At 45.5% G+C, this 25,215-nt stretch overlaps 2 protein-coding genes across 5 annotated transcripts in view; both read left to right on the plus strand.

The window, feature by feature from the left end:
- Positions 1 to 49: 49 nt before the first annotated feature.
- On the plus strand, positions 50 to 21,497 carry Zbtb34 (zinc finger and BTB domain containing 34). Of its 4 annotated transcripts, none has more exons than XM_036186571.1 (2): positions 50 to 97; positions 18,021 to 21,497. In XM_036186571.1, exon 2 carries the CDS (start codon positions 18,203 to 18,205, stop codon positions 19,703 to 19,705), a length of 1,503 nt encoding a protein of 500 aa, XP_036042464.1. In that variant the 5' UTR covers positions 50 to 97; positions 18,021 to 18,202; the 3' UTR covers positions 19,706 to 21,497. The 4 variants fall into 4 exon arrangements, with proteins under 4 accessions (XP_036042464.1, XP_036042465.1, XP_036042463.1 ...); XM_036186572.1 differs by having other exon boundaries at positions 56 to 97; positions 18,181 to 21,497; XM_036186570.1 differs by lacking the exon at positions 50 to 97 and adding an exon at positions 3,334 to 3,437 and having other exon boundaries at positions 18,181 to 21,497.
- The window catches only part of Ralgps1 (Ral GEF with PH domain and SH3 binding motif 1), a 297,117-nt gene continuing 271,978 nt past the window's right edge, over positions 77 to 25,215 (plus strand). The window contains exon 1 of the mRNA XM_036186564.1: positions 77 to 97. The gene's annotated coding sequence lies outside the window, so the exon portion shown is untranslated. The remainder of the gene's footprint in view (positions 98 to 25,215) is intronic.

Genomic DNA, 25,215 nt, shown 5'->3' on the forward strand with positions numbered 1-25,215 from the left:
GCAGCGGGAGCGGCGGGGAAGGGCCTGGCGCCGGCGGCGGCGGCGGCGGCGGAGGGGGCGCCGCGGGCGGGCGATGTGAGCGCGGCGCGCGGCCCAGGTGAGGCTGGCGGGTCGTGGGCGGAGGCGGCAGGGTCTGGACGGCCGGTGGGGCGGCTGTCCGGCTCCTAGTCGGTGAGGCGGGGCGGGCGAGATGCTGCCTGGTCAGTGCGGGGGCCGGCCGGGCGCGGTCCTAAGGCCCGGGCACCTGCCGGAGGCCAGGCGCTTGGCCCGGAGGGGTGAACCAGGGCAGCTGCTCTGCACCCCTCCAGCCTCCTCTCCTGGGCGCCTCGCTCTCCTTTCTGGACCGAGGGGTCTGAGTGACCGTGGCCCCCCGGAGAGCCAGGCCCGGCCTGGGGGCGTCAGCGGCAGGCTGACCTGGAACTGCTTGCTGCCTCCGGCCACCGCCTTGCGCCAGGTAAACAGGCGGCGCGTGTTAAGCTTGGCCGTGAAGGTCTCCGTGGTCACTCGGGCACAGCTGAGGACGGACTGGGGAGGGGGCGTGTAAAACACTGCCTGCCTAGGCCAAGTGACTGCTTTGGGCTACTCAGATCTGGGACGCTCCACCTTGAGGGTTTCAGTACGCCTCTTCCATGCTGGGCCTCAGTTTCTCCACGTGAGAACTGAGAGTTTAGATGAACTCCCTACAGACCCTTATGCTGTGAATATCTGACATTGCAAGGTCTGTCTGTGCCCGGTTCAACATGCGGGGCAGTTTTACTGAAGACATTCTTTCCCCTTCCAGATGTAGACTTTTTAACCACTTAGTGCACTTTGTCTCAGAGAGGTTTAAAATGATTCCCTAAAGCGTTTTCTTGGAAATAGCTTTGCTGACCCTTCGTGGTCCCTTGCTGTCATCTACAGTTTTCCTGTGGAGCGTTTTGCGTGCAAGCACTTTGCCGTTTGTATTTGCTCATTTTCTCTTTGTTCCTTAGTCGAGGCTGTTTTTGCTTCACATCTGGATTATTGCAACAGCTTCTTAGTGACTCCAGAGGTTTCACCCTCCCCCATCCTTCCTTTATGCTAACGCCAAACTTAGTATAGGAAGTAAAAAAATAGTTGACTGCTTGCTTGCTTAGTAAATGTCAAAATGCTGTGAGTGGTGGACGAAAAGAGTCGAAAGCAGCCTAATCCCCAACCAAGGCTTTACACTGGATGTTCAGACATTGCCTGTGGACACGAGACAAGATTGTGTGCTGTAGAGAGGTAGAGGTCACTAGGGGTGGTGGTGGGGATTAGTGAGGAGGTGGTGCTTGAACTGGGTGGTAAAGGAAGAATAGGATTCATATTGGGGGCAAAAAAGGATCCTGTGGAATTAGTGACTAGATCAGCCCTCTGGCCGAGGGCTAAGGTGGGAGAGGAGTAAGAGGAAAGATTGATTAGGTTCTGTTCTTGAAAGATCTTGAACACTAGGCCAAAGTTAAAACTATTCTAGAAGCAGGCGTATTCCACCAACGGGTGTGTGTGTGTGTGTGTGTGTGTGTGTCTGTCTGTCTGTCTGTCTGTGTGTTGCAGGAGGTGGAAGAGGTGAGCTAGGGTGCCATGGCAGTTAGACCGCTGTTCAAAGCTGAACAGTGTCCTGCCTGTTTGTGGTGTCCAGCCTTTGCTGCTCCCTCCATCCCCATTCAAGGCTCTTTCTGGTTCGGCTTTACCCTCACTTAATCCTGACTTTTTCCTGGCCTCTGCTTCTCCAAGTTTGCCCAGGTTATGACTCCCTCTATGGCTGTTGGTCCAGCCCTCTGAGCACATTCTCCATTTCACTTCCTTCAAGCCCCTGCTGAAGATATACTTCCTCCAAAGGGTGTTCCCTCACCGCCCTACCCCCATGCCTTTGTGGCACTGGGACTCTGCAGCAAGTTTCCTTGGTTGTTGAGCTTGTCCTGGCCCGGCTGGAACAGGAGTTTTGTTTGAAGACCCAGCCTGTTAATACTTCTTTCAGACTCTTCTGCTACCTGATGCTGGAACTGGAATTTTGATAATAGGTCCTCAAATAGTTCTTGATTTTTGTTGGTAAACAACTTTTTTTTTCTTAAAGGAGAAGCTGTTTAGTTATTAGCTTTCTCTGTCCTCAGTAACTACTGGTATTTAATGCTGCAATTCCAGGTGGATGTTTTCAATTTTATTCTCACATGCAAAAAGCACAGAAAAAATTCTGTGCAACGTTAGTATTTATTTCTGATCCCAGGGAAAGAAAAAAAAAGTGTAATTCTTAAGTCTAAGGCTGTGGAGGGAGAAAGTCAGGTCTGTGATCAGGTCTGATTTGAGTCTCAGCACAGACAGACACTCAATAGCTATGTGAAGCTGAGTGGTTTATCACATTCTCTGAGCCTGCCTTTTCTTTTGTTCTTTTCTTTTTTGGTGTTGAAGAGTTAGCCCAGGGCCTAGCACATGCTAGGCAAATGCTCTACCACTGAGTTACATCCCCAGCTTGAGCCTGCCTTTTTTTTTTTTTCTTGGTTTGGTTTTTCGAGACAGTGTTTCCCTGTGTAGCTTTGCCCCTTTCCTGGAACTCACTTGGTAGCCTAGGTTGGCCTTGAACTCACAGAGATCTGCCTGGCTCTGCCTCCCGAGTGCTGGGATTAAAGGCATGTGCCACGACCGCCTGGTTTGAGCCTGCCTTTTCTTTCTTGTAATGTGTAATAAAGTCTGCATTGTCAAGTTGTTACAGGTGTATGTGTTCATTCTTGTGCATCTGTATGTGTGTGTGCACTAGTGCCAGGGTCCAGTGTTGAGGATCCTTTTCCACTGCTCTTTCCCATCTCCACTTTATTTTTTTGAGACAGGGTCTCTCATTGTATCTGGAGCTTACTATTCAGCCAGACTGATTGGCCAGCAAGCCCTAGAGAGTCTCCTGTCCTCGCCTGTCCAGTGCTGGGGTTACAAAGCATGAACCTCTGTGTGGCATTTTACATGGGTGCTGAGAATTCAAACTCAGGCCCTCATGCTTGCGTGGTAAGCACTTTACAAACCAAGCCCTCTCCACAACCTCTGTGGGTTTTTAATGAAGATGGCACACAGAGGAGGCGGCAAAGCTTTGGAACTGCTGAAGACATTTTATATGATCAGGTGTGGTGTATCAGAGTGGAGGGAAGATAGGCTGCCAAGCTCTGTCTAGCCAGTACACATGTCTCTGTTCTGTCTTTTGAGATGAAGCAAGAATGTCAAGTATTGTGAACCTAGAGTCCCATCATATATATTTCCACTAATTTTCATGTTACTTTAGTTAAAATTCTGTTTCATGCTTTCAAACTTCTTAATTGTGTCCATTTAATGTTTTGTAGCTGACAAACTGCTGAATTTAGCTTAGTGAAGGTCACCAACTGAGCGCAGTTAAGCTTCTAATGGTTGTTTTCTGTTGATGTTGCTGGCATGGAGAGCACCCTGGAAGGATGCAGTTCAAGGTGAGCCTTTCTAATTCATTTGTTCTAAGAGGTGGACATTCGTAGTCTAGATCTCCTGAAAAGCCAGCCATAGTAAATAAGCTGCTGCACCTTGATTCATATTGAGATCTTGCCTTAAGAATGCTTACTCCTTCTGCCTGAGACAGATCCTTTCAGCTTACGATTCAAATGTGAGACATCTAGCCAGGGACAGTGGTGCAAAACTGGTACCTTAATGGGGAGGCTGAGACAGGAGGATCGCTCAATCCAGGAGTTTGAGCAAAACATAGCAAGACTCTTATCTTTAGAAAAAAACAAAAGATTTTGAAACACTTTTGGGGCCTACTTTACTGTCAAGATGAAAACAACGAGCATTTCACAGTCGAATTTGAAAACCGTTTGAAGTGTTGGAGCAGTTTGACATATGGCCCTCATCGCCATGTCAGACCAGCTGACTCTATGCAGGACATCTTGAATGGAATTTGTCTTGCCACTTGAAGTTGGTCATGAGGATTAGCACCAAGAAAAGCTACACATCTCACCAGGATGCCTGAGTTAAAGTCCTCTTCCTTCTGAGAGGTCTATACTTTTGCTCTGGAGACTGACAAATTGTGGGTTCAGTTCCTGGCTGGGTCAGTCATTAGCTGAGTGACCCAGAAAAGTCTCTTGGAGGGTGTCTCCTCATCTGTACAGTGGGGATAGTTGCAACATGTGTGTCTGTTGCCAGGAAGAGCTTCCTCTGCACAGTGTGCACAGCAGGAGCTAAGAGCAGCCAGTTCTCACTATTGCTGGTGAGGTTGAAGCGGCCATTCCTTTCCTACTTGGAAAGCTCAGAAGCAGCTTCCAATGTTTTGCATTGACTAAGACAAATCACACCCTCCCCAAATTAGTGTATCTGGGCAGACCTGGAGAATGTTAGCGCCTCGCTCAGAAATGTAACAGTTCGGATAAAAATGTTCTCTCACATGAATTAATGCAGTAAGAACTCTAAACTTGTTTTCCTTTAAATTAGGAAGCGCCCTTCATGAATATCCATCACAGAATGCCATTTCCTCCCTGTTTTCCCTGCATTGAGTTTCATCAGCATCACAATGCTTCCTGCAGCCCTGCTGCTCACCGGGCTGCTGCAAGACTGGGTTTGGAATCACCAGCATCTTGACTGAGAATAATGGTCCTTTCTAGTACCTCAGACGCTTCCAAATTTGTCACTTTCCTGTCTTTTCTTGGAAGTGTAACTGGGCATTTTTAAAGGAAGTGTAGCATCTCGTGAGGCTGCAGTGTTTCCAGGTGAGATGGGAGTCAGCCACCTTGCAGATTTTGCCTCCTGCCTGTCTGTCCTGCACCTCCAGGGTTTTCAGTAGGACATTTTAAGTGCTGAGGGTACAGCTACGCTGGTAGTCCAGAGGTCTTGAGTTACTTGCTTGGTTTAGGATACATCAACTGACCCATACTGGGAGCCTCTTGTGAGGTCCCTGCCTAAGAGCTCATCTGGGTGTGAGACAACTCCCATTGCATGGTCTTTGCTTTTGCTCTGGTTGTCATAGGGAGATCATTCTGAGGCTTTACCCATGATCACTATGGAGGGGACTTTAGGTCCATGTGTATTGTTTTGTCCAGGTGATATTTAGGAACCCCTTGTTTATAGGTTCTCTGTGGCACAGGTTGTAGTGTACAAGGATGTTACCAGTTTTTGTGTTCCTTTTCCTCACATGTAATGTTAGGTCGGTGCGGTGCTGTTTTATTTTACTTTCCATCCTAGTCATTGGAAGTGATATTTAGGAGAGCATCGGATTTATTGACTCTGACCTGCTGCTGCTGTGTTAGAGGGTCTCTTTCCTGAGGAGCAAGTGCATTCTTTGGTTCTCAACTCTTATATATTGATTTATCTATTTATTTACTTACTTACTTATTTGTTTATGGCTCTGTAGTGCTATGTCCTCTCTAGTTTTCAAAGTGTTGGTCAATCATGATTCTCTCCCACTCCCACACCATACTTGTTACTGTCCACTGGACAGCCTAAGCTCAGCTTGTCCTTTCTGGACTCTCTTGTGTCCCAGAGTGGATGCCAGCCCACACCCCGAGTCCTTGTGAATCCTTTGGACTCATGTTCACTGTGGCTGACCTGGAATCCCATTTCCTTCTCTAGCCCCCGTGTTCAAGTCTCTATACATGATATTCCTGCTGTGCTCCTTGTACTGGGACTGTGGACACTCATACTTTGCATTTGCTAGTCAAGTAGCTGAGTTAAATCCCTAAACCCTTAATAGGTCCACTTAATATGTGTATTTTTTTTTTTAATATTGGCCACAGTTTGAAAAAAAAAAATCCCAGAAACCACATAGCCTAGAAAGATGGAAAACATTAAAGAAAAGGTGTGTCTCAAATGCATAAGTATGTGTACACTATTCTGTCATTTGTTACCACAAAGCTACAGTAAGAAGTTAGTTTATCAACATGTATGTATGCATAAATGTGAACTAAGTGCTAGGAAAATGTAAACAGACAAAGGTGCAGTATTATCTCTGGAGTCAGAGACAGGAGGATTGTTACAAATGGTGAGTTCCAGGTGAGCAGTCTCAAGTCTTAGATTGAAGCTGCCTCCCGCTGCTCTGCCGTGCTCACCAGTTCCAGTGACTTGGATGTGTCAGTTACAAGTGCCCTCCTGGGGTGGTTGTGTGGTTCTCAGTATAATACCTCTAACATCAGACTGTGTGTCAGTTGACTGTTACTGAGGAGACTTTTAGTCAATAGCAGGTTATTAGTGTTTAAGTTTTTGAAGAATCAAAAGTTACTCGTGGATATCTTTTTGTTTGTTTGTTTGTTTTTTGAGACAGGGTTTCTCTGCGTAGCTTTGGTGCCTTTCCTGGATCTCGCTCTATAGACCAGGCTGGCCTCAAACTCACAAAGATCCTCCTGGCTCTGCCTCCTGGAGTGCTGGGATTAAAGGCATGCACCACCACCGCCCAACAACTCGTGGATATCTTTAGCACCTTTAACCCCTATGTATGTTGTTGAAGAGAAAACTGTAAAGCTGGACATGATGGTGTGCTCATGTAATCCCAGTATTTGGGAGGCAGAGGTAAGAGGGTTGCCTTGAGTTTGAGGCCAGCCTGGGCTGTAGAGTAAGACCCTGTTTCAAAACATGCAAACAAACAAAGAACAAAATGAGTCAACTGTAGATTCTTTTGAGAAACGAGCATGGGAAAGAATCATGTGTATAGATTGTTCTAGATTTAGCTAGTTTTAAGTACATCATAGAGCTCCTTCCATAGTGAAGCATACACATTTTATCTATCTGTTCGTTTTAACAACTGCATTGTAGCCGGGGCAGTGGTGGCACATGCCTTTAATCCCAGCACTCGGGAGGCAGAGCCAGAAGGATCTCTTTGAGTTCCAGGCCAGCCTGGTCTACAGAGTGAGCTCCAGGAAAGGCGCAAAGCTACACAGAGAAACCCTGTCTCGAAAAACCAAAAAGCAAACAAACAAAAACTGCATTGTATTTCATTATAGATTTGGAATTTTTTGTTTGTTTTGGACAGAATTTCTCATTGTTGCCTAGGCTTCCTTCAAACTCCAGGGCCCAAGTGGCTTGGACTTCATGTGCATACCACTGCACCCCTCTTTTTCTTAGCCAGTCCTCTTTTGTGGTTGTTTCTCTTTTCTGGTTGCAGCAAGAGGGGAAAAAAGGCACAGTAGAAGCCTTGTTACTTACACACACACACACACACACACACACACACACACACACACACACACGTACACACACATTTCTACAACATACTTGTACACACATTTCTGCAGCATGCATGTATATACACTTCTGCAAGCACTGTATCTATATTCTAAATTTTTTAAAAGATTTATTTATTTATTAATGTATACAGTGTTCTGCCTGAATGTATGCTTGCACACCAGAAAAGGGTATCATCTCATTACAGGTAGCTGTGAGCCACCATGTGGTTGCTGGGAATTGAACTCAGGACCTCTGGAAGAACAGTCAGTGCTCTTAACCTCTGAGCCCTCTCTCCAGCCCCCCCTAAATTCTTTTTTAAAATAATTTTTATTGCATTCATTTATGTGTGGGTACACATGCATGTCACTGTGTACATGTGGGGACAACATGTCTAAGGACAACTTGCAGGAGTCAGTTCTTTCCTTGTACGGGTCATCAGGTTTGGTGGCAAGTGCCTTTATCTGCTGAGCTATTTCTCTGGCCCCTAGACCCAGTTTTTAGCAGTTACTTTAGACCAAAAGCCTTTTATGTGTGGATAAATACCACCAAGTTATCCCTCAGGATTACTTTGGTCAGTACTTAAAAGCTTACTTACATCTAATGGCTTGGATTGTGGTATGCCTCAGTGGTAGAACAATTGTCTACCACATGCAAGGTTCAATCCCCAGTACTGTCCCCTACCAAAAGTATCATTTTGTTCTTTTTGTAATTCAAATGTCTTTAATCATGAATAAAGTTAAAACATATTTTTGTCTTTTCTAAATCTTTTTCTTTTTAGCTGTCAGTATCCTTTGCCAATTCTTTGGGAAACATTTAAGTCAGTCCCATTTGATTAACAAAGAATTTTGAACTAGCCCAATATCAAATCTGTATGCATTTCCTTTCAATCTGCCATTTACCTGTGGCCTTTTAGAGAGAAAAGTGTTTTTTATCATACATTTTCATGTAGTTCTGTACATTTGTCTATCTGTGCCTTTGTGGCTTCTGGAATTGATGTCATGCCTGGGAGAGCTGTTAAGCTGATGTGTATGAATTCACCTAGCTCTTTTTTTAGTTATTTTTTGGTAATACACAAGTCTTTAAATTACTATTGTAGGACTATTGATGGTATTCAGGGGAAAGCCAAACTGAACATGGCTTACTCGTTTTTAGGACACTAGCAAGCAGGCAGCCGCTTTGAAGGCTGCAGGAGCTTGGTTCTGTATTGGCCAGGCCTTTCATTTCATCCTGCCCTAAAGTGACATCCCCTGAAGAGTGTCATTGCCTTTTCTGCCTTCTTTGTTCACACCCATGGGAAGGAACGGGCTGGTCATTGATGTCCCTTCTTAGCTCAGGGTTTCTGTTAGTTTCTGCTCGACTGTGTTCCTGTCTCCCTGTTTCTGCCCAGTCTCTTCTAGAGCTCCCTCAGGTTAAAAAAACATCACTGTGTGGGGAACTGAGTTTAGGGGATCAGGTCATCTTGCATTTCACAGCAGCTCATTGTACAGCATCCACAGTGCAATGGTGTGTCTGGGCTTTTTCTGGTGGGACTGTATAGAGCTTTCAAGTAGCTTTACTTACTAACCCCATTGGCATCTGGTCTTGTTCCCTTGGTCTGTAGGGTAAATGGTAGTTGATGGACTAGTTCCTATGCCTGTGGCCATGCCCACAGTGCTAGGTTGTGTGAATGGCCTCCCTCAGTGTGCTCAAACTATACCCTAATCGAGAAGCTACCCTGAACTCCCCTTGTCAGTTAGACCTCCCCAGTGTCCTCATGGCTGTGACTGAGTTCTGCGCATGGCTAAGCATTTACTCTTGCTTTCAAACTCCAGGCTCGGTGCTGCTTTGTCTTCTGTTGAACTTGGGCTGAACCTGTGTTGTCTTGGTGGCATCTGGTCTCTGAGATGTCCACCTTGAATCACCAAAGGGCCGTCACTCGAGCCCTAGCTTTGTGGTTTCTAATTAATTAATGCTTTGGATGGAGAGAGGGCTTTTTGCTTAAACCAGGTATCATGAGCCAAAAAAAGGGACCTGAGGAATCCAAGGACATCAAAATTGATTTTGGAAGAGGGCATGTATTTTATTAGGGGCGTCATCTCCCTCCCCCCCCAATGTTTTCTTGATCATAGCTCTTACCTGCACGGGTTTGGTTTTTCTGCTTTCAGAAAGGATCTGTTTGTAGCCTAGGCCGGTCTCCTGTCTCCCTGTGACTCTGCTGGGAAGGGCATGAACAGGTGGTTTGATCTGGAAAGAGGACGCTTTGAGCATTTATTTGTCCTTTGAAGATCTGTTATTAATCCCTCACTGTCTCAGCAATAGGAAGGTGCTTGCCACTTGTCCCTGTCACCTCCCTCCTCCTCTGCCTGTGCTGCTTCACTCCCTCTCCTGGGCCTGTGGAGATGGTGCTGGCAAAGTCAGCCTCCTGGAATCTTGGTTTCCTTGTCTCTAAAAAGTTGGGGTGTACAGGGGATCCTTGAAGTGTGGGATGCAAGACTTGACATTCTGCCTAGCGTGAACCCAGCATTCAGTAAGTGATGATCATGCCCGGGAAGGCGGAGGGTGCCTGCAGGTGACATTAAAAGAGCAGGGAGATTATCACTGGCTGAAGAAGCAGAGAGGATGGTGAAGACATTAGGGAGTAGTAGCCAGTTTCAGCTAATTCCTGTGCTGGGAAGCGGTGTTTCCTGTTCTTATCCACAGCATAGCTTTCACAGACCAAAGCAAAATAGCTATTAATGGCACCATGGGAAAAAAAGCCAGCTAATATATGCTTGTTTTTAAAAGTTAAAATATTACAGGGTAAATGACTAGGGTTCCCCCGCCCCCCATTATAATGTGCTAGGAAGACATGATTAATCTGCTAAATTAAAGAACACTGATCCTAATGTTTTTAGTGAGTGGAATAATCAAATTCATTATTGTTTTCTGAAGCAGCTGCAAACTTAATCTAAATGAAAAATGAATATAAATCACATCTCTGCATTATCAAAAATGAATTCGATTCCCATCTCTCTCTGGGCTGGGAGAAAGCTGCATTAAGCCCATGTCAAACTGCAAGACAGGGACTTTTATAAGTCTTTGCATTCCCTGTGGTTTGCTGTGTGTAGGAGTTGATGTTGAGTGAGTATTTCCTCTAAGTGTAGAGAAATAATTTAAGTCTCTGGTTGGTATGCCATTTACTGATTGCAGTTAAATCGTAGCACAGCACAGATGAGAGAGGCTGATTTCCTTGAGTCACAGAGTTCTGACAATCCGGTGAGACGGCAACGGCAGGCAGAGGGGAAAGAGGCAGCTCATGGGGGCTGGACAGGCAGCTCTCCAGAGGTCCTGAGTTCAATCCCCAGCACCCACATGTGACTCACAGCCACCTGAAATGAGCTCTAGTACCTTCTTCTGGCCTGCAGACAGAACACTGAATACATAATAAACAAATTTAAAAAAAGTAGTTCAGAGACTGTCTGCCGTCAGCCTGCCATTGACAGATTGCCATTAAGTCTGAGAAACATGGCAGCCCCACTGATAGAAAAACACATGCATATATATCAGAAGAAGGAGGTACTGTATTCCTCCCTCCAGTTAAGCAAGGTGAAATAGTTTTTTGTTGTGTTGTTTTTTTGTTTTTTTGGAGCTGAGGACCGAACCCAGTGAGGTGAAATAGTTTTAACGCTTGGTGCTGGTAGTTGTGGGGACCAGCTCTTCCCTGTGGTTTGGGGCAGATAGGCACTTGCCATTGGTCTTTTAGGAGGTACTTTGACATTATAGGTTGAAATGCAAGCCTCTCAGCTTTGCAAAGGGTTACAAAAGAGCTGAGCTGTCATGTGTCACCATGCTGTGTGTGATGGCTGATTAGTTTGCTTCTTGGTTTAGCATTAGTTGACTTTGGTTAAATCCATTATGCCACAGCTGTCCATGGGGCTATGAAATTGGAAAAAATGATGAGTAAGTGCCTCTATAGGAAGAACTTAAAGTATATTACACATGTTTCTTTAAATTCTTTTAAAGAATTTATATATGTATGCTTGTCTGTCTGTATGTGCAGCATATGCATGCAGACACCCAAGGATGCCAGAAGGGGGCATCAGATCATCTTGAACTGGTGTTACAGATAGCAGCTAGCTGTGAACTGCCATGTCGGTGCTGGGAACCAAACTTGGATCCTGTGCTAGAGCAGCCAGTGCTCTTAACTGCCTAGCCAGCTTTCCAGACCTAGTTACATTTCTTAGGACCTGAGCACATGCTAGTTAGTACATGTTCAGCATTCTCTGAGGAACTCCCAACCGTGCTTTTCCCTTAGAAGAAGGCACTGGATTGGGAAGAGCTTTGTTATTTCTATACCATGTTCTAAAGTGCCATGTGATATGCATATGTTTACTTGAAAGACAAACTTATTTAAAAACTTACTTAGAAACCTAATATAGTCAAATGGTGGTGGCACACACCTTTAATCCCAGCACTCTGGAGGCAGAAGGCAGGTGGATCTTTGTGAGTTCAATTCAGCCTGGTCTGCAGATTTGAGTTCCAGGACAGCTAGGGCTATACAGAGAAACCCTGTCTTGGGAAAATACAAACAAAAAGCCTAATATAAAGTTGGCCTGTTAAAATTCCATGAAGGGGAGAATTAGGAAGCTGCTGTTGTTAATGAACAGAAGATCATGGGTGAAGTGGATGTCTGGACAAAGTCTCTCTGAGTTCTGTCCTGGGACCACTAGGATAAATCTGGCCATGGGGTATAGAACTTGAAATTACACCTTTTGTTCTTAGTCTGGGAATGTGTCTAGAACTGAAATTACCTGTGAACTCACCTTGCTGATCTTCCAGCAGCTTCTTACTGAGTGTTGCTGCAGGAGGAAGTGTCACTGAGCAACACAGGAGAGCACTCCCTTTCTCCTTTTGCAGAAAGATGAGATCCTCTGGTGTCAGCCTCGGGGTGCTGCTTTCCTGTATCCCTGCTTCTGCCGGCCACCCAGGAGAGGAGGCCTCTCTGAAGCCCCCTCAGCTTTATGCTCCATCTGAGAATGCTTTGCTGCTCTCCTAGCTTTCTTGGTGTTTGTGAGGACTCCACACCTTCCTTTCACCCTTTGAGCTGCTGTTTAGACATCTTGTGCTGAAACAATGCTGGGAGACACAGTGACACCTGACCTTTTCTTAGGTGAGGACTATACTTTTGAAAGTCTTGCCAAATGGAGAGAGATTGCATCTCTTGTTAAATTTTGTTTGTTTACTGATGAAATGACTATTTTTTCTCTGTCTAAAAGGCTATTTTTATTCCTTGTTTTTAAAAAGCATCTGCTCATATTTATGGAGTTTTCATTTGTGATATTTAGCTTTTGTTGATCTGTGAATCTCATACTTCTTTGCCATGCATTTTATACGTTCTTTTCGTAATGTTTTCTGCCCCTTTTTTTCTAAGATTTTTGTTTGTTTGTTTTTCCAGATAGAGTTTCTCTGTGTAACAGCTCTGGCTATCCTGGAACTCAGGCTGTAGACCAGGCTGGCCTGGAACTCACAAGAGATTCTCTTCTGCCTCCTGAGCGCTAGGATTAAAGGTGTGTGCCACCACTACCACCGCCTGGCTTTTTGTAAGCATTTCCAAGATAAAAAAGTTTTATTTCTGTTAGTTAGACCTCCACATTTGTACTTGGACATGTCTTCTCTCCAGGAAGGATTTAGCGAGGAAGTTTATCATGTTCCCAAAGCCACCTCTATTTAGTAATTGACCTTTCCCCCTTCCTTGAAATGGCCCCTGAAATGGCTGATCTCCACTGAGCTTCTGTGGCCCTGCTCTTCCCCTTGCACCTTGTCCCTGCTGAAGCAGGAGCTTGCAGCACGTCCTCCCTTCCTGATTCACGGGCTGTACCTCTTGACGCATGTGATTCCTTCTGTGGGGACTGCTTCCCTGCAGGACTGTCACACCTCACAGATCTTGATAATCTTCATGCATCTTTTCGGTCTTATTTAAAGCTGCATTTGCTCATGTGCCTCTGTGACCACACCCTCTCGATAGATGAGCTAGTCGAACCAGCATTCATGTTGAAAAGAGTCTTAACTCCCTGGTTGCTTGTGCTGACACACAGCAGACTCCCAGTTCACACTCATCAGTGAGTTAGAACCCAGTGTAGCCAAGAGTCAATGTGGAACGTTGAGAAATTTAAAATGCCATGTGATAATGTTTACTCTATTGGGCTAAATTTATTGGGCTAAATTGTTTTTGTTTTTTACTTCACAAGCATAACTGCTAGATGGGCTAGGGTACTATATAGCAGTGGAGACTTAGGTTCTGTTTACACTGTGCTGGGGGTGGAGAGGCTTGTTTGGAGGGTTGGTAACTACTAGAAAACACTGAACACATGTGGCTTGTATTATTGGATACCAATGTTCTGGAATAGATGCATTTAAATTTTTTTTTCCAAGAAAGGGTTTCTCTGTGTAGCCATGGCTGTTCTGGAATTTGTTCTGTAGACCAGACTAGCTTCACATTTACAGAGATCCACCTGCCTCTTCCTCCCAAGTACTGTGATTAAGGATGTGCCACCACCTACCAGCTTTAAATTGTTTTTTAAAGAAACTTATCAAAAATTCCACTGGCCTGCATTATATTTGTTAATTAATTTTAGAAGACAGCATTCATCTCTATAGCATTGTTTCACAGCCGAAATACATTTAATTTGCCCTTATAAAAACTCCTTATTAAGATAGTGGGCCAGTGAGATGGCTCAGTGGGTAGGGGCACTCGTTACCAAGCCTGGTGACCTAAGTTCAAAACCTGAAATCCACATGGTAAAAGAGAATAGACTGCCACAATTGTCCTTTGACTACTGCATGTGTGTTCTCTTTCTGTCTCTGTCTCTCACACACACTGTAAAAAAGAGGATGCTCTTCTCTTCCTTTATGGCCCCAGATTCCTTAGAACTCCTTGCTGTCGTACCTCATTCTGACATTACAGCAAGGAATAGCTTGTGGTTTTTGTTTAAATAGTATCTGTATATAACCCTAATTTCATTTTTCCTTTGTTCCTTTCTCTCTGTGTCTTGTTTTTTCAAGATGTGGTTCCTCTGTGTAGTCCTCTCTGACCTGGAACTTACTCTGTAGACCAGGCTGGCCTTGAACTCAGAGATCTGCCTGTCTCTGCCTCCTGAGTGCTGGGGTTAAAGGTGTGTGCCACCACTGCCTGGCTTCCATCTTTTCTTAAATGACTATGTGCTTTCAGTTTCTCTTGTTGCTTTGTCTCAGGGTTCCAAACACAACAATGTTAAGAATGGTTATGGTAAAGCCAGGTGTGGTGGTGCACACCTTTAATCCCAGTATTCAACAGACAGAGACAGATGGATGTCTATGGGTTTGAGGCTGGGCTGGTCTACATAGTGGGTTCTAGGACAGCCAGAGTTATGTAGAGAAACCTTGTCTCAAAATTTGAAAGAAAAAAAAAAATTTAAAAAAAAGGAAGGGAGAAAAAAAGAATGGTGGTGGTAGAAAGCCTTGTGTGTTTTAGAAGCCCTGACGGGATGCCTTAACTAAAGTGTTTGCCAGAGTGTGCTCCGTGGAGCACTGATTCTCTGGAATACTAATGTCACACCTTGAGAGGAGAGTTCATTGTTAAATGAGTTTGCAGACTACTGAGTTAAACAGAATGCTATCTGCAGAACCCTTTCAGATGGGTTATCATGCTAATGTCTTTTTAATCCCTAAGAGGTAAGGGATGTTGGCTAGCACATGTTCTGTTGAATACATTTTGGGAAGAGACAATGATTCTTTCTGAGGATGATGTCAGTGCTTTGCAGTAGATACTGTTTGTTATGTTTTCAAGAGTAGTGCTCTAGTTCTTGGCTATCTATTTTCTTACTATGAAAAGGGGTGTTTACTTTTGAGGTGAATTTTTGGTGTGATGATGATGTGGCCAAGAGAGTTTTTCCTTTGACTTTCTGATGCCACGGGTAATCTTAGCAGTGCCCAAACCTTAGCCAGCTGTTCCTCATTCTTGGTGTTTGCAGAGAGCCTTACCATGCCTTAGAAGAAGCAGACTTCTTTCAGCTGCCTGTCGGCCTCTGGTGTCAGCTTTGTGCCAGATGCACTGAAATGCCTTCCATGTCTCCACACGTGTCTGGAACAGTGTGAACGGCCTGGAGATGGTTTGTGCCTTGGCACTTCTGTGTCTTTTTCATTTAGTTCTGCCAATTTATCTTATCCTAAAAATATGTCCATTTCATGCAGATTTCAAATTAACTTCAATCAGAAGTCTAGGATAAATAGAAGCATAACATTCCTCTTTGACTAAAATGTTTTAACTCAGATTCTGACAAGATTGAAAATTCTGATGTGATCCTCAAACTAACTGATTGATCCTTTCCTGCAAGAATCTTACTTGTTTTACAGTCTGATTGTTTTCTTGGTGGTTATATGCTAGTGAATTATTTTGCTTGCTTTTGTCTTTGTTTTTATAGGCTTACAAGTTCAGTCATTTATTTTCACTATTATTGCTTAAGATAAAATTAAGGCACTGACTTCCGTTGTACTTCATTGTTGTAGATTGATGATGCTTTCTCAGTCGAAACATTTTTTGGTTTGGTTTTTTTTTTTTTTTTTTTTTTGAGCTGAGGATCGAACCCAGGGCCTTGTGCTTGCTAGGCAAGTGCTCTACCACTGAGCTAAATCCCCCGAAACATTTTATTAGAAAAAACTTGAAAGCTGCGAACAATGGTCAGGTTTTCACAGTGGCTGCTTGACTGCTGTGTGCCACTGTTAATAGCTTACTGTGTTTGCTTTGTCATTTGTCCATCCGGTTTGGGAGACAGGCAGACTTACTCTCTGGCCCTCCTGGCTCTTGAATCAGTACTTAGTACAGAGCCTTTCACTTTCTGTTGGTTGGCCAGGTGTGACGGTGCACCCCTGTAAGCTATGCATTCAGGAAGAGCCTGAGTATGAGGCCAGACTGGTCTTTGGGGTGAGGCCCTGTCTCAAAAAGCAAAATCTGTTGGTTGGCTTTTAAAACCAAATTAGAATTCTTAGGTCTGGTCTTGTGTTTACCTTAGCAGGTGTGTGTGTGTGTGTGTGTGTGTGTGTGTGTGTGTGTGTACGTATGTACCATACTCAGTAAGTACACTTGAGGTCAGAGGACAACTTGGGGAATGGATTCTCCTTCCATTGTATGAGTCCTGAGAAACTGGACTCAGGCTGTCTTGCTCTTACCCGTTGAGCCGCCTCACCAGCCAGCCTCTTAAGTGGTCCTGAGTGAGTGGTTCAGTGCTACAGACTCCAGGTCAGGGGTGGTGGGAACAGAGCTGGCCCAAGCCTGCTAGTGCTGTTAGTAGCATTGGAGGCCCTACACTTGCAGTGTGCCCATCACTCTTCTTGCTTTTGCCTGAAATAACTCTTTGCTGCAAGGGACTGAATATTTCTTGTCCTACAAAGGTATGTGGGGAAAGCCCAAGTCATGATTACACTGGAAAGAAGTTTGTTCCATTCATTGTGATTGGGGTGTTGGATGCTTGAAACATACTAGTTAGAAGTATGTGAATGGAGGCTGGGGAGATGGTTCGTTCAATAAAGTGTTTGTGCACAAGCATGAGGATCTGAATTCCAACCCCTAGTACCTGTGCAACAAGAGCAAGGAGGGCAGTGAGATAACTTAGCATCTGCCTTGAAGCCTGACGTGCTGGCTATGATCTAGACCTTGTGAGGGAAAGAATCAACTTCTAAAAGTTGTTTTCTGGCCTCTACATGTGTACTGTGGCACCCCAGACATAAATAAAATGAAAGGAAAAAGCAACAAAAGAGCTTGGGAATGTGGTTAAGAGCACTGGCTGCTCTTCCTAAGGAAAGACTCAGATTTGATTCCCAGCACTCGTGGCTACAGCCATCTGTAACTGTAGTCCTAGTGGGTCTAAAACTTCATTCTGGCCTTTGAGGACATTGCATGTACGTGGTACATAGGCATGTAGTCAGGCAAAACACCTGTACATACAAATAATAATAAAAAATTTCAAACTGGGCTTGGGGACATGTAGATGTAACAGTCTTATTAAATAAGAAGCATAGAGCCAAATGCAGAGTTAAAAGCCCAAGAAGTCAGAGCAGTAACTAAGAGCTGAGACTTAAAACTGCCTTTCTTACCTTTCCTGCCGCTGCTGTCCTTCCCCTGAGCAAGAGACCTACTTCCTGTGTGTCTATCTTTTTATTGACTTTCTGTTCTGCCTTCTCATTGGTTGTAAACCCAACCACATGACCTCCTCATCACTGCCTGTCTATACAGACCTCTAGGTCTCTGTGGTTGGTATTGAGATAAAAGGCATGTGTCTCCATGCTGGCTGTATCCTTGAACGCACAGAGATCTGCCTGTCATGTGATCTGGATTAAAGGTGTGTACCACCACCGCCCGGCTTCTGTTATGGCTTGCTATTAGCTCTGACCCCCAGGCAACTTTATTTATTAACATACAAATAAAATATCATCATAGGGACATGTGCCTGTTACCCTAGTGCTCTGGGCTGGAGACAGATGGATTGTGGGCTTGTTGATCAGCAAGACTTGCCGGTGGTGAGCTTCCAGCTCACCGAGAGACTCCTCTTAAAATGTAAGATGGAGAAGGAAGATGTCAGTGTTGACCTCTGGCCCCTGTGAACATGCTCACACGCATGTGTTCTTGCCCACATGATGTGTACATGTACACAGACATAAACCACACACAGAGAATTGCACAAGACAGGATATGAGTTGGAACATTTTTGTAGAGTCCTTCAGAGACCCTCCTCACTAGGTGAATGGTGATTTTTCTTGAAGGGCACCACTTTTCCTCAGCTGAGCCAGCCCTCCTATGCATGGATGTTTCACTTTGATCAAATTGAGTGTTGAACAAGAATGACACTGGACTAATTGATGATTCACTTATTTGGCTTTAGGTGAATTAATGGAGAAATGGAAGATAAAGACTAAGCAAGAGGAAGACGGTTCAGTCAGACCTCAGGAGTGTTAGCTGTGGAGTTGATGTGAGCTCGTATTTACGCTGCCTGATCTTGCTGAGGCGCTCTGGCGAATTACCGATGCTCTTTGTCTCTGCAGATTGCGTCTCGTGTCAGTAGAAATGGACAGCAGCAGTTTCATTCAGTTCGATGTGCCTGAGCACAGCAGCACTGTTCTGAGCCAACTAAATGAGCTCCGCCTGCAAGGGAAGCTATGCGACATCATCGTCCACATTCAGGGTCAGCCATTCCGAGCCCACAAAGCCGTCCTTGCTGCCAGCTCCCCGTATTTCCGGGACCATTCAGCATTGAGCACTATGAGTGGCTTGTCGATATCTGTGATTAAGAACCCCAGCGTGTTTGAGCAGTTGCTCTCCTTCTGTTACACTGGAAGAATGTCCTTGCAGCTGAAGGATGTTGTCAGTTTTCTGACCGCAGCAAGCTTTCTTCAGATGCAATGTGTCATTGACAAGTGCACGCAGATCCTGGAGAGCATCCACTCAAAGATCAGTGTGGGAGATGTTGACTCTGTCACCATTGGTGCTGAAGAGAATCCTGAGAGCCGGAATGGGGTGAAAGATGGCAGCTTCTTCGCCAATCCTGTTGAGATCTCCCCTCCATATTGCCCTCAGGTACGGCAGCCTCCAGTCAGCAGCGATCTCCGGATGGAGACGACCCCCACCAAAGCCCTTCGGAGCCGCTTACAGGAAGAGGGGCACTCAGATCGGGGGAGCAGTGGCAGTGTGTCTGAGTACGAGATCCAGATTGAAGGGGAGCACGAGCAAGGGGACTTGTTGGTGAGGGAGAGCCAGATCACTGAGGTGAAAGTGAAGATGGAGAAGTCTGACCGGCCCAGTTGTTCGGACAGCTCCTCCCTAGGAGATGATGGCTACCACACCGAGATGGTTGATGGGGAACAAGTGGTGGCTGTGAATGTGGCTGCCTATGGCTCTGTGCTCCAGCATGCATATCCCTACTCCCAGGCAGCCTCACAGCCTTCCAACCTGCCAGAAGCTTTTGGAGGTCAGAGTAATTCCAGCCCTTCCAGGTCCATGCTGAGCTGCTTCCGAGGCCGTGGTGCCCGACAAAAGCGAGCTCTGTCTGGTCACCTGCACAGTGACCTGCAGGGTGTGGTGCAGGGGTCCGACAGTGAAGCCATGATGAACAACCCCAGTTATGAGAGCAGTCCCCGGGAGAGGAGTGCAAGGGGTTACTGGTACCCCTACAATGAGAGGTTGATCTGTATTTACTGTGGGAAATCCTTTAACCAGAAGGGAAGCCTTGACAGGCACATGCGACTTCATATGGGGATCACCCCCTTTGTGTGCAAGTTCTGTGGGAAGAAGTACACACGCAAGGACCAGCTGGAGTACCACATCCGGGGCCACACCGACGACAAACCATTTCGCTGTGAGGTCTGTGGGAAGTGCTTTCCATTCCAGGGCACCCTCAACCAGCACCTGCGGAAAAACCACCCGGGTGTCACCGAGGTCAGGAGTCGCATGGAATCCCCCGAAAGAACAGATGTGTACGTGGAACAGAAACTCGAAAGTGATGTGTCAGCCTCAGAAATGGCTCTAGATTCCCGGATGGAAATCCACACAGTATCTGATGCGCCTGACTAAGGTGATGGAGATCCCGCACCTGAACAAAGCACACCAGTCGGTGCGCACTTGTGATTTGCTTTGTTGTAATCTTTGGTTTCCCACCTTCTGAAATCGCTGGGTTTCTTGGTAGTTTCTCTGAAGGTCCTGGGTGTGGCACTTGTTGTGTTTACCCTCCTCCCCTCCCCTCCCCAAAGGAGCTCAAAGCATGAAGGGCAGCGTATCCAGGGAAAACACAGGCTGACAGTGGGCCTCTGCTGAAGGCTTCTCCCCACTCTGCCAGTGACTCAGCTCTGCAAACTGAAGGCAGGCACTCTCACTGTGGGTGCTAGCCCTGGTGCATTTTCACGGAGAGAGGTGAGGCTGCCGTCAGCTGATACAAATGGGTAACCTTTTCTAATTTAAAATTACTTTTAGGGGGTAGTTAGACAATTTATATATATATATAATAAAGTGGTTATTATATATAGTATATATACATTCTCAAATTTGGGTTTATTCTGGTTGAGGTGAATGTAAGAGGAATATATAATTTAATACAATGTGAACAGAGCTCTGACTCTGTTTCAACCCCACCAATTATGTTAGTTCCCCCCCTTTGATCCCTTACAGAAGAATGTCAGTAGATTTTCACATATAGTTAGTAATCATTGCGTCCAAATGCAAGCAAAGCAAATCACAGTGTTCATAGCTCTGCTTCATAACAAACACATAAACCAAATGCCATAAAACTCCTTCAACTGTAGTGGGAACCATTTGGAACTTTTGTTCGCTGTCCAGGAATGCTGGACAGCGTGCGGTGCTGACCTTTCTACACAGTGTACTGTACACGGCCAACCCCAAAGGAGCAGTGGTTTTCAAGGTTTGTACTCCAAATCTACCTTCATTCCGTACTGTAGAAGCAGACATAGCAGGTCACTGCATCAGATCGCTCCACCGTGAGTTAGACTCTCACTAAAGGACAGGAATTTGTAGCACTTGCCTACACAATTCTTCAAGTAGTGTTGTGGTTTGTTGTTTTGATTTCTTTTGGGTTTTTCTCTATCTCCTCAAACAGCCAGTTCAGGTGCACAACAACTTTTTCTATGCAGTTCCCAGGGATACTGCAGAACTTGGAATTTGTACTTTTTGTAAAGCTATACTCTACGGGAATTGCAAGCAATATATCTATCTTAGTATTGTGTGTGCTAATGAGAGCCTCGGTGGCTCCTCCATTCTCTCAGTGTTTCCTGCTTAAAAAAAAAGTCAAAACCCTCTGAGATCCTCAGTGTGTCACCAAATCTGTGTGTATGTCTCACATTTTTGGTCACGTGGTGCTATTTTTATGTTAAGTATCTTTTAGGTCAGTATCGTCTAGAAAATGTGAAACCTACCAGTAGTAATGACTTAGTTACTTCCTCTCAAGTTCACAGCTTGAAAAGAAACCTCAAAAGCGTGTGCTGGCAAACGGGTTACTGTCTGAATTGTGTCTGGTCAGTGCTTTGGAAAATGTCTGTTTGCTGTTAGGTTCATATACACCAACAGGCTTCGCAGATGGCTCTGGTGCTGTGGACTCAGGCAGAGAGGGCAATTTGGTAGGCAGTTTGTGGGTCAGGTTTGCAGCTGGCTGCGGAGACAGCAGCACTCTAGTCTCTGGCTGAGTACCTGGGCTCCAAGACCCAGACAAACAGAACCCAGAAACTGAGGACCAACCTCAGAGGCTAGGAGCTAAGGAATACAGAAATAGATGTTTGCTGGTTGCCATGCTTTTTTGGCTCTTAAAATGATAGGTTTGGGGGGAGGTGGTTTTATTTTTTTTGTGGGGGGAGATGGGGGTTTTGAGACAGGGTTTTTCTGTGTAGCCCTGGCTGTCCTGGACTAGCTCTGTAGCCCAGGCTGGCCTTGAACTCAGAGATTCTCTTGCCTCTGCCTCCCAGTGCTGGGATAAAGGCCTGTGCTACCACCACTCACCTTTTTTTGGGGGGGGACGTTGGTTTTTATTTGAGAAACAGTAGTTTGATTCCAGCCCTTTCTTCGTGTGTAGCAGCCCCAGTGCACACAGTGGCACCTCTTCAGCACACAGGATCTGCTCCTATGTGAACTGCTCGCCTGCCTCAGTGTTAACTCCTGTAGATGACTAATCCCGCTGCTCTGGGGAGCAGCTTTGGCTAATCGGGTATACAGTATGCCTTTGCCTCGTCAAACTGCCTAAGTCGGTCGGTTCTCTCCCTGGGGCATTTGTTCAGCCAGGAGAGCTGACTGCCTCAAGGGGAGGGTGGGCCCCAAGTGTTTACCTACTTAAGTGTGTTCTGAGGTTTCAGGTAAATGTTCGTGATTTTTCATTTTCCTTACACAAATGCATTTTGTTCTGATTTTTCTTTTTGAGGATTAAATGCAAAAACTGTGTGTGTGTGTGTGTGTGTGTGTGTGTGTGTGTGTGTGTGTGTGTGTGTCATGATACCAGTTAAGTTTGTGACAAGAAAGCCCCAAATCTAAGGACGTGAGACGTCGAGCTCAGGGAAGGAGCCTCCTTTTCACTAGGCCTGGGCCTTCTGAGATTCTCCAGAGCTTCCTGTGGTGAGGGGGTGCACTTGGGCAGCACGCCCATGTCCTGGCTCTGGTCACTGTTTGTCTGAACATATATACATTAGTTCTTGTGTTGTTTGTCAACTTGTTTAGCTGGTTTGAGTTTACCAAAGAGTGACTTATCCAAAATTGTCTTTGACAAAAATCTACATTGCTTTGATTGTACAGTTCAGGTTCAGACATTGTAATGGGACTGTTAGGGGCAGAAAACCGATTTGAGTTTTTAATGATCATGATTCCACACTTTGCAAGTTGCGCTTGCTCCCATTCGTGTTGATAACACTTTACCCTCTCCACTGCTAGCAGTGTTAAGAATGAATTCTCAAGCCATAACACAGTACTGTAAAGTTCACAGGGCTTGGAGGGAGGTAGCGCCCAGGCCAGCACAGCACTGCATAGCCTGTCTGTGCATTTGCACTGGGCGCCTGCTGGTGGGCATGGCTGCCGAGGGCTTTCCGTGCAGACAGGGCAGCAGCGGTCACTTGTGCCTAGCATGTGCCACGAGAGCCAGCTTGGCCACTCGAGCAGGCCTCTCTCCCTAGAGCTCCCTGTGTAACTCCTTAGAGCGACTCCTTGTGGACAGCAAACCTGTCCCTGTACAGTTGTAGGTTAGGCCTCTCACTATAGCAGATGCAGAAGTCCACTAAGATAAACAATATGTGAAGTATGTCCTGCTTTCATACAGGCCTATGCGTAATTGAGTCTCTTCTCAGCTACCTTTCCATGTTAGACAATGTGAAGACAGCCACAGCACCCTTCCCCACGACACTTACCCCATTGCACAAACTGTGAAGACGTTTTATACTTTTGCTAACACGTGGTTTTCAGTTTTTACGTTTCTTCTCATCAGTCCTCTGCCCTCTTGTTTCTACTAAAGCTGTAAATACATTTAGAAACCGTTTGTAAATACAATTACAAAGATGAGTTCATTTCCCATTCAGTGGAAAAGCCTTGGCAGTTTTTTGTTGTTGGGTTTTTTGTTTGTTTGTTTGTTTGTTTGTTTGCTTGTTTGCTTTTTTCGAGACAGGGTTTCTCTGTGTAGTTTTTGGAATCTGTCCTGGAACTTGTTCTGTAGAGCAGGCTGGCCTTGAACTCACATAGATCCACCTGCCTCTGTCTCCCAAGTGCTGGGATTAAAGGCGTGCGCGCTGCCACCACCGCCACCGCCACCTGGCTGTTGGTGGGGTTTTCTTGTTCCCTCCCCTCCCCGCCTCTCTCTGTTTTGAACAGCAGATAGGATACTGTCAGTTCACTGTTAAGCAGAATATACTGTAGGACTAAATTGGTTATTTTAAAATCTTCCCAGAGCTTAAGTGTATGTCTCTTCTAATGACAGCAAGTATAACCAACCACCTCTTTGTTTTCCCCTTAGCCCAGACACAGGCCTGCATATTTTTTGTGTGTGGTTCTAATTTTTAACAACCGAGATTCTGGGGAGAATTTGCAGGAACACAGAGCAAGGGCTGGGGAAGTGGTCCGTGTGAATGAGCTTAGGTTGATGTGTTTTAGTTTAAGCTTTCCACTTGTTACTGTGATGTTTTTGTTATCACTATTGTTAAATTCTATAATGGTTTCCTGTGAAGCCTCCACTGAAAGGGACTCAAATATGCAACATCTAAACTATTTTCCAAGGGCTCATGCCCCTTGAATGGTGCTTCTAGCCTGGTCAGGGTTATTTATTAAATTTTATATATGAAAGTATTGGGGAATTATGTAAACTCTTTATACGAGACTATCTAGTTCTTACATCCTAGGTTTCATATACTCAGTGCAGCTGAACTGAAGGTTCAGAGAAGTCATTCACTTTGTCCTATTTGTAATGGTTGTCACTCACATGCGTCGTCTTCAGTAAGTGCCAGAGTCCCCACTGTTCCTGCCAGGGCTTGCCAACTCCAGGTGCCCCCTGGGTCTGGCACAGACAGGGCTATCGCTGCTCCTGATTAGCTCCTGGAGTAAGCCTCGCTCACTGCCCACTGCCCAGTGGCAGATTGAGCACACAGACCTCTCACCGCCCTTCAGTGACAAGTATGCTGTGAACTTGGCCTGGAGACTTGGAGACCAAGTCCCAGGCTGCTGCCCTGACTAGAGCAAGAGGTAAACTCGCCTGCCTCCCCTGAGAACGACTGTTTTCCTAATGTGAAACCATCCTCTTACCACTTTAGCAGTAGGGCTAACTTAGTCTTCCGTTACAAATGGCTGAGCAATTTGAATGACTTCACATGGTGTCATTATCTTGCAATATAAACTGGTAACCTCACAACCCACACTTCATCACCACGTGAAGTAAATGAAGCTAGCTAAGCGGATGCTGTATCAAGTAGTAACTTGCCATTAAGGGTTATTTTATAGCATGAATTGAAGACTATTTATTCAAATGATATTTTACTCTTGTATTCATTTCGCTTTAGGTTTGTGACATGAATATTTCAGTGCTGCTTAATTTTGTTCTGAATTCTTGTTTCTTGCTTGTAAATGGCTTTTTTATGGTCTAAAGTCAATGGAAATTGCTGTTTGTAAATAAAGATGCTGCTAGAGCAACCTTGCTTGTGGTGTCTGTATTCCCCACCCCCACCCCTGGTCTACGGGAGCACCCCTGCTTCTGATGAGCATCTATTCTGTTTCTCTAGTCACTGGTTTTCTGAAAGGCTGTAGACCAGGCTGGCCTGATGTATCCTGGGGAGACTGAAGCAGCTGTGGGATTCTGATCCTTTCTTGTATGGCCAAGACAAGATGTCCTCAACACAAATGATGAATGCTTTCCCGCCCAACTCCTGAAGCCCTGTGGCAACTTTGGGTGCCCTGCCCAGTGCGGCGTGCAGTGGGGTAGGCCGTTCTTGTAAGGCATGCTTGGTCAGTTGACAGTGACCATGGCTGCTCCTTTCCTTTCCTTCTCTTCCTCGTCCCCTGCGGAAGCCTTTCCCCCCAGTAGCAACCCTCCAAGGTTCGACCCTTCACAATGGGCTTGT

This window comes from Onychomys torridus, chromosome 4 (assembly GCF_903995425.1).
Source record: "Onychomys torridus chromosome 4, mOncTor1.1, whole genome shotgun sequence".
Taxonomy (NCBI): Eukaryota; Metazoa; Chordata; class Mammalia; order Rodentia; family Cricetidae; genus Onychomys; species Onychomys torridus.

What these genes read in the sequence shown, in the direction of transcription:
- Zbtb34 (XM_036186570.1), top strand. Translation starts at nt 3,406, where the DNA reads ATGGAGAGCACCCTGGAAGGATGCAGTTCAAG. An exon ending in CTGGAAGGATGCAGTTCAAG is followed by an intron (nt 3,438 to 18,180) that starts GTGAGCCTTTCT and finishes TTGTCTCTGCAG; the next exon opens with ATTGCGTCTCGTGTCAGTAG.